This window comes from Triturus cristatus, chromosome 11 (assembly GCF_964204655.1).
Source record: "Triturus cristatus chromosome 11, aTriCri1.1, whole genome shotgun sequence".
NCBI classification, from domain to species: Eukaryota; Metazoa; Chordata; class Amphibia; order Caudata; family Salamandridae; genus Triturus; species Triturus cristatus.
Genome location: NC_140594.1, coordinates 128,603,459 through 128,619,542, shown reverse-complemented (window position 1 = coordinate 128,619,542; position 16,084 = coordinate 128,603,459). Strand labels below are relative to the sequence as shown.

The 16,084-nt window shown below is 42.5% G+C and overlaps 1 protein-coding gene across 1 annotated transcript in view; it reads right to left on the bottom strand.

Annotated features, from left to right (window-relative positions):
- Positions 1 to 15,750, bottom strand: part of POP5 (POP5 ribonuclease P/MRP subunit) — an 86,491-nt gene extending 70,741 nt beyond the window's left edge. The window contains exons 1-3 of the mRNA XM_085636401.1: positions 15,672 to 15,750; positions 12,882 to 13,024; positions 2,809 to 2,958 (exon numbers count right to left, since the gene is read on the bottom strand). Coding sequence (XP_085492527.1) covers positions 2,809 to 2,958; positions 12,882 to 13,024; positions 15,672 to 15,691 — 313 coding nt within the window. The 5' untranslated portion in view covers positions 15,692 to 15,750. The remainder of the gene's footprint in view (positions 1 to 2,808; positions 2,959 to 12,881; positions 13,025 to 15,671) is intronic.
- Positions 15,751 to 16,084: the final 334 nt, after the last annotated feature.

Here is a 16,084-nt window from a genome sequence, read left to right as displayed (position 1 = left end):
ACAGCAGCCATGAAGAACCTTCACTGGGAACTCATCGTGATATCATGAAAAGAATGTGGTTCAAGGCCCTCTGCCTATGCAACAAGACATTCAATGTTGGCACCCAAATATCCCTTTTGAAAAAAATGTCAGCATTTTCAGCCATCAAGACTCTGGTTGACCACAGAAAACAAACTGGTCTATTCAATCCTATTTAGAATGCAGAGGGGCCTCTATCTTCAAGGCGCTATCTGCAGGTGCTTGTATACCACAAGGGACTCAAAATAGATTCCTTGGATTACCTTTTTAGTCGACTATGCCGTGCTGATGAATCCCAATTTCTGGTACAGTAATCTAATCTTAACAGAATCATCCTAAAGACAAGCCAGTATCATGCTGTAAGCAGAGGGCTAATCCTCCAACTGTCCATGTTCTCCACCAATACTTTTCCATCACATTGCCCTTTTACAGGTGTTCTCATGATGATTCAATCTGAACTCTACCTAGGTCAGTTAGACCACCTGGTCAGATCTCCACTTTGGCGATTCAGGCCAATCCAAAGTAACATTACCCACTTCCAGTGGCAAACCTGGACCCTCATCATTGTCAACATTACTGCTCCCCTAGTTGAATTCCCATCCAGCACCCCTTTCCACATTAACAGCTTTGATGCAACTTGTACTGTATGCAGCAATACAAATAAAATACATATATATGGAGCCACCTGAATAGCCCCTGGTGGCTATGCAAAGTTTTCCATATCCAGTCTGCAATTGAGGAGTACTGTGTGAGAGAAATGCATCTCTTAGAAGCATATTTTCAATTCGATCTTGTATAGGGTTTCCTTTCATCCTTCACTGGTTATGTTCCTTAGTGATTTTAGCCACACAACAGGGTATTTTGATGCACAGAAAGGCCATCTCCTAAACAAGCTCAAAGGTATGGACCATCAGCCATTTCTTTAAGGATTGTCATGAGCATAACACAGTGCCTCAACGTCAGGCATTCCCAGCCACTAGAGGCCACACCGTACTAATAAGAAAAGAGCAAAACGGTGGGCCTTTACCATCACTGCAGTTGACCCGAGGTGAGAATTACTTAATCCCTGCAGCTGATCAGATTGTATGGAATTCCTTAGGTCCTTCGATTCACATTGGTATAGTTTCACTACAGCTTGTTTGAGATGTAAGTTAGTTGCATCAGGAAAGGAGATACTAGGGGTGGGGTTGTCACAAAGCTAAACTTACCCTTACACTTTGTAGAATATGTACTACTTTAGCTTATTTATCATTTAGGAGTGTAAATTTACTACAAAACATAGTCTTATGTGTGCCCCCCCGCCTGTAATTTAGGAGGCGCAGCCTAATTTAAGATTATAAAGTAACTGATGTAACTTCTCACCTGTAGGTGGCGATCTCGGCCACTGGGCAGAGATCTCCCTATGGCAAAGCATAGGGCAAAGGTTTAAAAGTTTATTAAGGTTTTATAAAAATTAAGTGAAAATAGGTTTAAGATAAATATACATGAAATGTACAATAAATAAATGTAGAATACACAAAATGCTACATTACTAACTTAATTTTGAATTAAATATGTAATTATTTAGAATTTATTATTTTTCTCATGAATTAAATGAACAACAAATTTCCACTCAAGGGAAAAAAGTATTCATATTACGTTGTAAAAATTAAAGTTATGTTTAGAATGAATTTAACAAAAATAACTTATTAAATATAAAAATAGAAGTAACTATTGTTTAAGTGTTAGCATTGTATAATTTTTTTATTTGTATATAATTATTCAATAAAAATTATTCATATTTTTAAAAGGTAAAATAAGGTAATTTTACATGCATTACTATGGGATTTGATTTCGAGTCCCTGCCTCTATTATTTTCTAACGGTGGCGCAGTACTAGTGGTTGGCCAGGAGCGGTGCTGGACTTACTCCAGTTCAGAGCTGGAGTACATTTACTACTGTTTTCGGTTCTTTTTTGGCTGCAGTAACTATAGAAGTGCTGTTTGTGAATAGCAAGGGGCTTGCTCTTTTGTAGGTGGGTGCATGTCCATCCCTAAACCCCTTCTTACTCCTCACTTAACCCCTCCCCTTTAGTGGTAAGTAGTCCCCATTTTCAAGCCCACCACTCCCATTACTACTAAAACCTAGGCTGATGTATGTGGAGATCTCCATATACAAAAGATAGGAGAGGCATAGATCTTCCCATGTAGGTTTACGAATGGCATTTTATCGTTCATTAGTAATACTATTTGATGTACTACAAAATGCAGTTTGTGACTAGGTCCCTAAGACTTGCTCTAAGGGACTTGGAGAGGTGGAATGCCTCTAGCAGAATCTCCCCGATCCTACGTCCTACCCAATTATGGTTTTCCCAACACCTGGATTGTCAACATTCCACAAAACATACCCGGCTGTAATTGTTTACTAGCTGGAAAGAAGGGTGACCAAGGATGAAGAGTATCGCAATAACCATACAGATAAAGCCTCTTGTCCAGTGAACAATGGCCAAGTGAAATTATCCTCGGGTCATACGGTCATCAAAAGATCATCCCTTCAACAAAATGTTCTTTTGTAAATTCGCCTTACAAGATAATACTGTCAACTTTCTAAAATTCCAGAAATAGTCACTGCTTTGCCGGCAGGCTGTGAGAACTCTGCGCTTTAAAGAACTTTATTTGTTTTAAATGTAAGCGTCGTGGCAGCTTGTCCTGCAATCAGATCTACAGAACCAATGACACAACCTTGTTATCAATTCAGTGGCCGCCCCTCACTCATTCCCTGGAGACAGTGAAGAGCAAAAACAGCGACTCACCTCCGACATGCAGGGTATTGAAGAAACAGGGGTACTGCCGGTTTCTGCCTACAAGGCAGGTGATGAAGGGTAACGTGGACCACAGCAACTGAAAGAACTCCTTCCGACATCGAATTAAAACAACACCCGTGTAGGCATTTAGGTATTTCACTGTGAAATTAAATTGATTCAGAGTTAATAAGGGATTTATTTTTATTAAATTAATTAAGCAGAGATAAAATTACAGTCTCATAAAACCATGCACCAAACATGCAGGGGTCTCTGACTCCCTCCGCCGCACATTTCAGCGAGATTGTGTTACGTATTTGTTTGTTGGTCAGTTCATCAATAGGAGGGGGAGAAAAGGAGCAGCGACATTTCATCATTTAGTCAAACTCATGCTTGCAATAATCTGCACCCAGTCTCTGTAGTCCCTCCTCTGCTGGCACCTGTTACCAGGTGTGTATCATCCACTTCACTCAAGCTAAAAGTATGTTATCCGTGAGCCGCATATTTTCTGGAATTTACAGAGCCAACCCTTGCTTTTAAGTATCCCCCTCTTCACTCCAATGGGTTGGTCCAATCCTTTGCATGTCTTTCTCAAATGGGCCAGTGAGCGATCACTCATACCACTGCTAGGTCATTCATCCAAGGGAGAAGCGGATCAACTTACATTTGGTCACGTCTACCTCGTTCAGAGTGACCAGCACCATAAATTGAAGCATCAGAGAGACCTCAACTTCTAGCACTGCCATCAGAGTGTCTGGCCTCCACACAGAATATATGCACAGCACTGCAGTTCCACAAGGTGGGGATGAGAGTGCTTGTTCCCCTCCCACATTTCCTACAGCAGCCAACCAACTTTTATAACGTGCTGTTAAAATTTAAAGAATGCGGTACAAGGCCCTCTGCCTCTCCTAAAAGACACTCTATGGTGGCACCCAACAATCCATTTGAAAATCTTTCTGCATTATCACCAATCCAGACTCAGGTCGACCACAAACTCTTCTATTCAACATGTAATCTGCAGGATTTTCAACAGGATAAACCTCGACTAGCTTTTATGGCCACCTCGCTGGGGCAATTCCCAATCTAGGTCTTAGAGTGGATCTACATCCCTTTCCCATTTGTCGCCAAGGCCACCCAGTCAGGCAGGGGTGTTGTACACGAGTAATTTGTAAATAGACAATACAGCTCAGTTTTTTTGTTGCTACCTTAGGGCCCTTCTTTCCATGAAGGTGATTTTGGGCTGGACTGCCTTCATCATTATGAGTGGCCTCGTTTGATATCAACAACTGTCAAGCGAGAAAGTGTATGTTGAGATTTTATTATTGTTAAATTAAAATTAGGTCTTTGATTTGTTCCTCTTCAACCAGTAAGAATCTGAAAAGGTGGAGACGAGTCACATTAAACAGGAGCCCTGAAGGGGAGACGTTTCTTGCTGCACTTAAACCATCTTGCGTTCAAGCTACTGTAGTACAAGAGGTTTTAGACAGCAGGATCCTGAGGCATGCACTGGAACCGATTCCAGGACTTCCAGCACTGAAAACGTCTGCAGAAATCCCAACATCTCTATGTCCTCTGAAACTGCATCACTTCAGACCTTGCAGGATCCCAGATAATGGATACGGGATCCCAGATAATGGATACCAGACTCTTACCTATGACACAGATGTTTGTAGCTTTTTTTCTAACCATGACAACAGCACAGATTCCAGCCCCAGCCCCAATACATCAGTACCTAGCCCAAATGTCGACAAATAATGGCTTGTGCCCTACCAGGGAGTCCAGTGCATGAACTGGGAAAAGGCCTGTGGCGCCTGAGTTTGCAAGTACAGAATCCTACTGGCTAAAACGTCTATAGTGTCTGTCAGGGACAGCATTCTTTCCTTCAGTATGAAAGTAGTAAGGACAATAGTTTAACTTGATTGTTTTCAATGTCCTTGATTTAAAAAAAAAAAAAAATCCTGCAGCTCCTCAATAAAAACATAAAAAAACCAACATCTACAGGTCGTATGGACTGATCTATCAGTCTTCCAGCTCACTCCCGACATATCAATTGCTGTGGGTGGCAAGCAGAGAACTCCCTTCAGCCATCCAGCTATGTCTGGGGACCAAAAAAACGTAAATTTCTTGATTTTTCCTGGAAAACTCATAAAATTGGTTCTAGCGAAATGCAATTTACATTTATTTATTGTAAGCTGTGTTGTCCAAATATGAGATGCTAATGGATGAAGTACTGAACTGCTCTGAATTCCACAAGATGCATCCAAAGATTTGGCATAATCTGCTGGCTCCTTCTGTGCTATAAAGCTCCAAAACATAACACGATGGACTTCTTGTCCCCACCAACTATTTGGGTGCGAATGAGCAGAAATGACTTGACTGGGGTGTAGACCAGATCTTTGGGAGATTCAGAAAACTCAGGGCCAGCACTGGATAGAACGTGACTTTCTGGCCCAATGGAAGCTTGTAAGAGCCCATTGGTGCTCAGTATCAGGGATATATGGTTTTAGTCCATTCCAGAAGCCCACCTCTCTTCTTTGCAAGCCTGCCTGGCATGCTCATCTCTTCTTGCATACTAGGTCTGTGAGATTAGTGCTCCCATTACCTCCAGGAATCCAGACTAACACTTCTTGACCCAGGGCATCTTTAAGCAGCATTTTATCCACATGTTTTGTGATGTCAACTGCTCTTTGGCTACATAAGGCATTTCCACATAATTTCTGTAAACATCAAGTTCGGACTTTTGCAAAATGACTGATGACTAACTTGGTTACATTGAGCTGAAAATCTAGCTTTAGCAAGACTGCTACTAGACATGTACACCACACTGCATTATTAGAGATAGTTTTATCCATGGGGCTGAAGTGACAGGAACACTAGTGTAAACAGATGGATTCATCAGTGCAATATATTGCTGCTTTGCCAGCTACTTGAAGAACTACTGTGCTTCCCAGGAACAGAGAAAGACACATTGACACTATAGGCAAATCTACCCTCTTACTCGAGATTCCCAAATGACCAAGACATGTAAACAGGTCAGGTACACCAAGTAGTGAGAAACAGAAACCAACTACCAAGTCGCCTCAGACTCAACCCAAATCTACTGGCATTTTCGTACCACTACAAACTCACCTTTTCAAAATGTGCCTGGAAACGTATAGATTGTTCTTCTCTCCCCATAACTCTATATAGTTACTGCACTTATGTGTTCTCGGTTACTTGTGATGTGCACTGTTGCTCCAGTGGGCAAGCCTGCTCTATACATAAACTTAATAACAGTACAGTAACTATATTACACGTATTCTTCAGCCATAATAATCATTTATCCTACTCTTCCCTACTCGACCCATTTGTAAAATAGTTTTCAAAAAGGCAAATTTGCAGGAGGCAGAGAGAGTATGTGGACTACTTGTTTTTCTTTAGGGGCTAAGGCACTTGCTGAAACACAGACCAATTATTTTTTTTAGCACTGCATGCACCTGACTGAAGATGCTAAGTGCCTGGGTGAACCACAAAAGTCACTAAATTACCATGTGCTTAAACCTATTGTAGGTTGGCACAAAAGCAGTCAGAAACACAAAAACAGGAGCTGGAGAGGGACAGACAAAAGGGCGCCCTCCACTCAAAACAACAATGCCCCAATGTCAATCACCCCAGTAGTCTTTCTATGAATCACTTTTAAAATGATCCTTAAGACACATGTTAGTTTTAGGAAACAGTGGTGCAAATAAGAGTCGCGTCATATATCTGGGTGTAATCCTAAAGCAACATGGTATGGTGCCAGTGGACCCTACATCAAGGGATATTAATTAAAAAGGATGAAGTAGTGTAATGTAATTTTGAGAAATGTATCAGTCTTTACATATACCCAGCATAGGTAGAAACACTCACTGTGTTTGGGTCCTTGTGCTAAAATGGGAAAGTGCCAGTGAAGATGCAGTGAGCCAGTTGGTCAACATTAGCCATCAGGCTCATGGTGGTCACTTACGTGAGGCACTGCCTATATTTTTTAATTCTTTTCCCTTGATGTAGGGTCCACTGACACCATACCTTGTTGCTTTAAGATTACACACTTAAGGATCTTGTTAGACATGATTATTAGAAAGACTACTGGGGTGATTGACACTGGGGCTTTGTTGTTTTTGACACTAAAGTAGTCAGGCCTAACTTAGAGGCACAGTGTTAAGTATTTATGCAGCACAAAAATAGTAATAAAGTGGAAATACAGCACAAGAAAAATCCCACACCAATTTAGAAATAGAGAAAATTGTAATAGATGACACCAAAACGTAATATGTCTGTTCAGTAGAACCGTGGTTATGCATTTTTAAAGTTGTATGTGAAAAATAGAGCCTAAAAGATCAAAGCATCAACCGCGGGCATCTAGTCGTGCAAGACCAGGGCAATGTCAAAAGTTATGGGCGACCGCCATGGAGCACAGTTTGAATACACAGGGTGGATTGGGCCCAGTCTCTGCTTACCTTTGGACTTGGCAGTGGCGGCCGGTAAGTTTTGGAGGGAGCGAGGCGGACGGGACACACACACACACACACACACACAACACGAACAGCCATGCATTCACACGCGTGCCGACACACACAAATTCATCCATTCACAACACTCTTTACCAAACAGTCATACATACACGCACCAAACATTAATTAAAAAGAAAAAACACTCACTTGCCTGCAGCCAGCTCTGTCTCGGAGGCTTGGGACTGCTGCCTTCCCAGAGGGAACTCGACCCGGAGCGCTTCAGGGCTTAAAACTGAAGCGCCCAGGTGTGAGGCAATCAGTGACGCTACCCCTCGTCACTGAGGGGAGGGCCTCAAGGACCTTTGCTGAGCTGAGGACATCATACCCACAGGAGCTGTGACTTCCTCAGCCCAGCAAAGTTCAGCTCAGGTAGCCAGGAGCCTGCGCATTTAGCGCATGTCTGATTCCTGGCTGCCTGACCTGAAAATGAATAGTGCGTCAGGCTGACCTTTTTTTCAGACACTGTTCGTGAGGGGCAAAAGGTGGAGGGGCTTCGCCCCTCAGCCCCAATGGACCAGCCGCGGCTGGAACTTGGAGATTTTGAAGAAAAGTTCCTGAGAAGGTAAAGTTCGGCAGGCCAAAGCAGCTAGCTCTGTCAAAAGAATAGGCGTCGTCATCGGGGAGCCGCTGGACGGAGTCACAGTGAAAACTTCTACCTTCAGTCTTTGTCACTTTTTGGAAGTCGAATGTCTCAAGCAGAACGAAGCTGCAGACTGTAGCAGACGAGGGATCCACAAGGCTGGATACCTTAAGTGAGAGGCCCCAATGAACAGGATTTGCGGCTGCAGAGAAGAATGTTGCAGGAGCTACAGCGGAGTCAGGCCCATTAGCAATGCACCTTGGGCAGATCAGTGCGCTGATAGGTTCCGGTGTTCTCTCTGTTCTCAGTCCACTTTTTTGGGGGAAATTTTCTACATTCCAAGTTTTGGCTGGAAAAGCACCTTTAGCACCACTTCCAACGGTCCAGAACTGGTTGGACACCACTTTTGTTTGGAGGGTAGTCAGGACCAACTCTAGGAAGAGGCCAGGTGCAGGTTTGAAGGTCTCTGGAGCTTGTTATTTCCCTGTAGCTCATACAGAAGGGCAGCTAACTAGTCCTTGGAGTCACTCTAGTGATTTTGGGATCAAGCAGCAGGGCAGTACTCGGGGGGACAGGACATACTTCAAGCAATATGTAGTACTTTGAAGTACAAAGTAAGTGGTAAGCAGCAGGGTAGGCCTCTGAAGTACAAGCAGTCCATCTGGAGGTCCTCTTCAGGTCCAGGGGTGTACAAAGGAGTTCCAATATTTATACCTGGGGCCATCCTTTAAAGTGGGAGAAACTTCTATACTATCCCCACATCTGGTTCTGGAAATTTCATCCCTTCCCCTGCACAGGCTCCAAGTGGTCTAGGGTGACAATAGGCTGTTGTCAAGTTCATTTGTGAGTGTGCTGGAGGCAGTCCACTGAAATGTAAGGGGGCAGGGGACAGCTCAGCCCCACTCATCCCTGCAGGATGGTTCATCCTACACTTTTGTCTCACTGTATAGGAGAAATACACAAAGGTCAACTGATCAGCTATTTACAGTCATGTGATCCAGACACCAAATGGTTAGGACAAGAAACATGCCAACTTTTTAGAAGTGGCATTTTCTGAATTGTGACTTCAAATCGGACTACACCATTAAAGAGGATTTTAAATTACAATTATTTTGAAGCCAAACATGACATTTGCATCTGTTCCAGATTAAAAGTTAACACTTATTAAATGTAATAAGGTAACTCAATGTTATCCTATTGGACTGGTAGGCCTCACCATAGTGAGAAAGAAAAACTAATTTGTGAGTTTTTCACTACCAGGATATGTAAAACTTGAAAAACACGTGTCCTACCTTTTTACTACAATGTACCCTGCCCTATGGGGCAGTTTAGGGCCTCCCTTACAGGTGACAAACATATTAAAAAAGCAGGTTTGGGCCTGGCAAAAGGTTTATTTTGCCAGTTCGAATTGACAGTTTAAAACTGCACACAGCCTGCTCAATGACAGGCCTGAGACATGTTTTAAAGACTTCCTAAGTGAGTAGTAACATAAGTGCTGCAGTCCCACTAGTTGCATTTGATTTACAGCCTCTGGGCACATGTAGTACCATTTTAATAGGGTCTTAGAAGTAAGATAAATGTGCCAACTGGGTGCAAGACAATTTTGCCATATTTAAAAGAGCGAGCACAAACACTTTAGCACTGGTTAGCAGTGGTAAAGAGCGCAGGCCACACCAAAGAGTGCCAGGTCTAACATACTCCTTCTACTCATCCACTCTTAGTAGATGTTAAGATCTTGGCACAAGTTGGTGTAAGGTTCATGGAAGGGGAGGTATTAGTAAGTAAGGTAAGTGGACAGCAAAAGATCTTACTTACTTGGTACCAGCCCTGCAATTATTGTTTCTGTAACAGCAAAATAAAGCAGTCGCCATGGCCAGGAGCAGGTATTGCAAGTTCTATCTAACTGTGATAGGAGAAAGTCTAACTAAACAATGGTTAACAAACATATGTTTTTATTTTATCACAAATCTTTTGTAATAAACTGAAATATGTATTACACAATAAACTAATCAGCACATCTATTATACATATCCTACGCTTGTTCTAAAGTGCTGTACAAATCTTTTCATGTTACAACTTCATACTTATTTTTTTCCCCAATTTAATAAAATCCTTGTTAACATCCCAAACAATGCTAATGATTGGAAGTGGGTTGAGAAGAGAACTGAACACATCTATTCAAGCCTTATGCTCACTTCTCTAACTGCAAACATACCCTATTACTAGACTGCACAATTTCACCCTCTACTTGCCTGCTAAGTTGATCTCAAAAGCCAGGTTTAAATTTTCAGGACAACCAGGGTCTTTCATGCGTAGCACATAAAAACAAGAATTACTGGTAGATTTAAAACTGGTAATAAACAGTTATTAAAAATGGAAATGTTACAATATATTAACTAAAGTAATAAAATTAGGAAAAAAAGATGTGAGGAATCTTTTACTGGTATATTTTGGACTAAACCTTGTGTTTGCTGGATTATCAAGTAACGAAAAAGGGAAGGAAGCAGTTACAGTTTTGCAATTCGATTTCTGGGCCAGTGTCAAGCTTTTTCATAGGGTTGCTGGGGGATTCTATGTCCGGATCAGAAACTGTATTATAGGTTTACTTTTGTGTGCTATAGCTATTTAAATTTGTTTTCAGGTACAACCTGTCCAATCTTGTAGGTGCTCATGCAGTAAGCACCCTCTTGGTGAGTCACTCAAATGTGCTGCAGCGAAACAGTGTCCACGATTATAGCCAGCTAATGATAGGGGCATCTGGAAAAGCGGATTGGGTGCACTGATAGTGCTGTATCTAAGTGTGCACACAGCAGCTCTAACTTGTATGTAGGCAAACGTGGGGCAGGGCCCAGCATTGGAGCATGCCTTTCTCTCAAGAGCCTTTGAAAAAAAAGGTGCTGATATCACCCACTTCTGGAGCCTATTGTAAACCTTTTTTTGATGCCTGCTACTCTGACACTTACACCACAAGGTGGTAGGATCACTGGAGGCAGATATTAACTCTCAATTAACAGAATTAAATCCATAGATCATTAGGGATATTTTGATAATCAGACCAAGGGGAAATTGTGCTTCTCCGAAGTATATATCCATGTTATGTCTAGAGGCATGGACCACCAATACTACTTTTGTGGAGCAGTGGAGGAAGGAGATGACCCTCTGCCCGAACTGAGACCATAGACACTTTGGTGTCAAAGAAGTTCTCAAACCACTCCACGATCAATGAGTAGCTGCTCTTGCTGCCAGCTCGTCTGCTATATCCTTTTCTTTGAAGGGAGGAAGAATTCCAGGGTCATGAGACCCAGGGGCCGAATGGTCAGCTTCCAACAAAGGCTCTCAGAAGCTGTGACAGAGGCATTTGGAGACGGTCAACATGCTTAGAGAACTGTCCCCCACTCCCCCAAAATTCACACCTGCTCAAATCCATACCCTCTCCCCGGATTAACCTGGAGTAGATGACAACACAGCTGTCGCAGAATTATTTCCAATGATGGAAATGCCCTAGGAAGGAATAGCAAGATGAATTATGGAGACTTATCCAATGACAAAACTGTGGACAGCAGGCACTGGCGTCCTTGTACGCTCGACATGAACAGAGACTAGAGGACCTAGGAATATACGACATGTTCAAACTGGATCATCTTTACCAAACAAGACCCTTGTAGTGGACACAGGCTGCGAAGGTGGCTTCTTACGTTGTGTGAAAAATCAGTCAAATGATGGACAATGAACTCTGAGCACATCTGAGGGCAAACTGTTCCAGACCGATTCAAGGGGGAATGGTTCCGCTGATGCCAAAGATTGATGCCAAGATGATGACCTTTCAGGCAATGTTCTTAGGAGGCCCCAAAAAGGGGAGCTTTTAGTGCAATATGCTTTCTGGAGAATGTCAATTGCTCCCTCTTGAAAAGATTACTTTTCATTAAGGTGGACCTGAAACTGGTAGATATGGCTCCCTCAGAGGTGGGGACTGTCGTACATGCCTTTTTTAGAGCCATTTATAAAAAAAACTATGCCAATTCATTGCTATATTTGCCCCCCAAGGCAAAGTGCAGATCTTCATAAAAATATATGCAGATGGAAGGTTTTTGTTCGGCCAGCCTGTGGCAGGGGACTCTCGACCTGCCACTTAGGTCAACAAGGTCCCCAGAGAGGACAGGAGTAAGATGCAACTATGGGTGGCAAGAAAAACAATTCAGCAACTTCTTCCCCTCCAGGGGAATTTCTGTGGCAAAGGTTCCTATAGAAGCACTAGCAATCCTTAAGGAAACTTCCAGGGTAAGAATGATCCCTTTCTCCCACATCTAAAACTGGGGAAAGATTACAGGGCTCATTTTCCCAAGTGGATAGCAATTGGATAAGTTAACATAGCAAAAACTCTACTGATGAATCAGCTTCTGATGAAGCATGCTGTCTTTCAAGGGCATCAGCTGCAAAAAACCCAATATGCGGGTGTGATGCTACCCTAGAAATGTTACATGGCTCACAATGCAAAATAGTGAGTAATACTGGAAACAACACTGTTCCCAATAAGATATGGAGGCATGTTTGCTTAGTGCCTTTGGGCAGTTCTAATATAGGTTGATCCATAGGGATAGGGGAGCACATACCTCACTGCGGGATCTTGCCCTCTCCTGGTCTCTCAATTTTCAGCCCTTTACACCCTAGGCTTTGCTCACTGACAGGCGGAACGGGCTGGGTACTCCCAGCCATTATTGGGGTAATTCTTCAGTCCAAAATCTGAACTTGGACCAGTTCAGTCTTGTTGTGCCTATTTTCCTAGGTTTACAGGGAGTGCTAATGAATGACAACTCGCCTAAACTTTCATTTTCCGAAACATATAGCGGGATTGCATACAGGGACTTTATGTGACACTGCCCTAATCTTCACCTCCCCCAAGAATGCTCATGTACAGTTCATCACAGCCACTCTTGCTACCGCAGAACACTTATTTTAACTACATGGCTCAGTACCTGAGAGAGAGATGGTACAAGCCGCCCAACCAAAGTCACCGTGCAACCGAATTAAAGCGTCTTTCAAGTTGTACAGGACCAACTCCTGGGTGATGTTCTTCCGCTCCAAGGGATCTGCCAGCACAACCTCACAAAGAAGATACCTGTAATGAAGGAATGAGAACAATGAAAAAGACACCAACACCTTACCAAGCTGACATGGTGCTCATTTAACTGGATACCTATAAAGATCTCAACTTCGGTGCAACAATCTGAAGCAGACCCTTTGGACCACCCCTCTTTAAGCAGTTGGCGGTTTCAAAGCAAATCACACTGCTCATCCTGGCAGCTACTAAGACTGGTTACAAGGCAAGGACAAACCTAGGCAGTATCGACTTGCACCTGGCTCAAATCACCTACATATTAACTAGCAACATTGCATAAGGAACAACTTCAGTCAGGCCTGATTTTTAACAAACACCAAAGTATGTTGGAGCGTGTAGTTCGACTTCCTCCTATTAGTATCAAGTTCTCTTTTATCTTCCATATGAGGATGTCTTGATTTCGCAGGGAGTTAACAGTGATGGAAAGAGACAGTCCGAGCCCCCTCTGTAGCAACCGACCTCCTAACAGTCCATTAATATCCTTTGTCAGATGATCTGTCATCAGTCCTAGATTACAAGCTGCTCCAATTCACAGCTGAATACAAACTGCATGGAAAGTTTTGAAGGCACGAGACATTTTTAAGTCGTCTGAAAACGCAAATCATTTAACAACTAAAGGTAACAAAATCTGTTTAGAGCAACGAGAGACCACCAACAATGCTCAAGGTAAAGAAACAAAATAACGTTTTGAACTTACTAACGACCATTGTCTGTGTCAGAGTAAGCAATCAGCCCACTGTGCTTGCCACATTGAAATGTGTGTCCCAAGCATTACATGCACCCATATCCCAATAAGCAGGATAGTCAAGTGTGGCCTATCGGCTACACCCACATGTGTACAATAAAGACGAGCGATGTATGTGACCTACAGATTGCAAATACTGTGGTCAGCAGAAATTATTAGCCACTGTGGAGACATTTAATCAGAATTGGAAGGTAGGGCCTTCTCAGTACACACAAAATTCTGCAGGGGTTGTTTTTAACCCGCTGATGTTGCGGATCATCAAATCTTTTTGGCAAGCAGTTCTAATCTTTAGGGAAAGTAAGTGGGTTAATGCTACTGTGAACTGTGTGGGCAACTTCATGTTCACAGGCTAAAATTTAGTTGTCGCCAACTCAGCTTTTCCTTCCTCTTCGTTTGATGAAGTAAGTACCACAGAGTGGGGTCATAATATCACAATGCTGCCCACATGCAAGATCATTGTAACAGCTACAGGGTAAAAGTCAAGCACAAATAGCTGGATGCATTCTCCTGTATATTTGGGCGTCTCACTATTTCACGTGTGGTGCTGATAATTTAAATAAAGGAGGAAGCCCTGTGTCAAGCTCCGCCCCTGCCATTACCTGAGCTTAGGTTAGCCACTGGGAAAGATAAGGGTTGGTAAGCCACAACACTTTGGCCAGGTGAGTCACTCCTTTGCTCTACTTCCAGCTAAACCACCTTTTGTTCATTCAGTAATAGCTCAGAAAGGAAAGGAGGTAGTTGTTTCAGTCCAGAGGCACCGGGTGCATCCACTTTGAATAACAAGCGTTAGCAAAGTCAAAAGGTCTGTTCTTGGCAAGCATGCAATGTTTTTCTTATTTACTTTTATTGTAAACGTGCGGAATACAAATAAAGAAGTGGCCCAGCAGCGAAGTGCACTCCTTTTCAGGATGTGCACACGCGATTAGACCAATTTCTGCCATTGTAAGTGCAAGACAGCCAAAGGATATAGCGGGCTGGCAGTGACCCATGGTCTGGAGGGCGGTAGCAAAATGTGAATCACGCTTCAACAGACCAATGACTGACTGAAAGGCAGAGTATGTGTATACATGTATTTTTACTATGATTGGTTTTGTAAACGAAGAGACAGAAAGTAATGAGACTAAAGCTGTCTTTAAGCCAGATCTAAAACATAATGTACAATGCTGGTCACAACACTTCTGAGGATGCAGAATTGATACTTTTTAACACTACATGCAAAGTTTAATCAGCAGTGAAACTGTAATATCTTTCAATAAGAACAGTGCAGGATGACGATGCAAAACATTTTAAAAACAGTTTATCTAAAATTAACGGTTTCCATTAGGAACCTTATCACAGAAAAAGGTTTAATGCTGAAAGATACCATTTGAGTTTGGGTTTTCCTGACATGGGGGCATATTATCAAAGTCCGGCGTTAACATTATCGACGCTTTATCGGCAGAAAACTGCCGCTAAAGCGGCAATAATGGGCTTGATAATATGCCGCAGAGAATTCCCATAGAAGCCTATGGGAATTCTCTACGGCATATTATCAAGCCCATTATCGCCGATTTAGCGGCAGTTTTCTGCCGATAAAGCGGCGATAATTTTAACGCATGACCTTGATAATATGCCCCATAGACTTTAAATTATAGGTGTCGCCAAGCTCTGTTTTCCAGACCATTCCTTGGAGATTCCTCTAGATTACTCGACTTCTCATTATACTTCACCAGATTGTTACCAATCCAACATGGCGGACAAAATGGGCACACGATGCCCACGTCAATGTCTTCTATGTTTATGTAAAACGAGTATCTACAGTCCGAGCGTGTTAACCTTATTTAATTCTCCGTACTCCCAGTATGGCCGCTTCCCCAATAGCATCGTAGTTTTCACTTCCGAAATTAAACGCGGAAAAATTACCTGGATTTAAACTTCACCATATTGAAACCGCCAGTGTACAAACCGGAAGTCAGGAACCGTATAGTAGGTTTAAAACGGAAAGACTAATATACGTAACTTCCGCTGACTGTTTGTATAACAGCGGAGTTAATCGGTTGCACCTGCAAAGGCCGTTTCAGTGTGGAACCTTTGAATTTGGATTTTTAAAACCCTTGCTACATAAAAGAAAGACGCGTGCTCGATTGTGCTGGTACCAAAGAACTAGGGAAACACTGAAATTAGCTTTGTTTATTGGGGTATGCGTGAATATGACAAAGCAGCCAGTCACAATTCATTGTTTGTGTTGACATTGCAAGTCAAAACAAGCCCAAATATCGTGACTTTTCTTAAATGTAAATATTCTATTAATTAGATGAAGTTTCACTCACACTGTT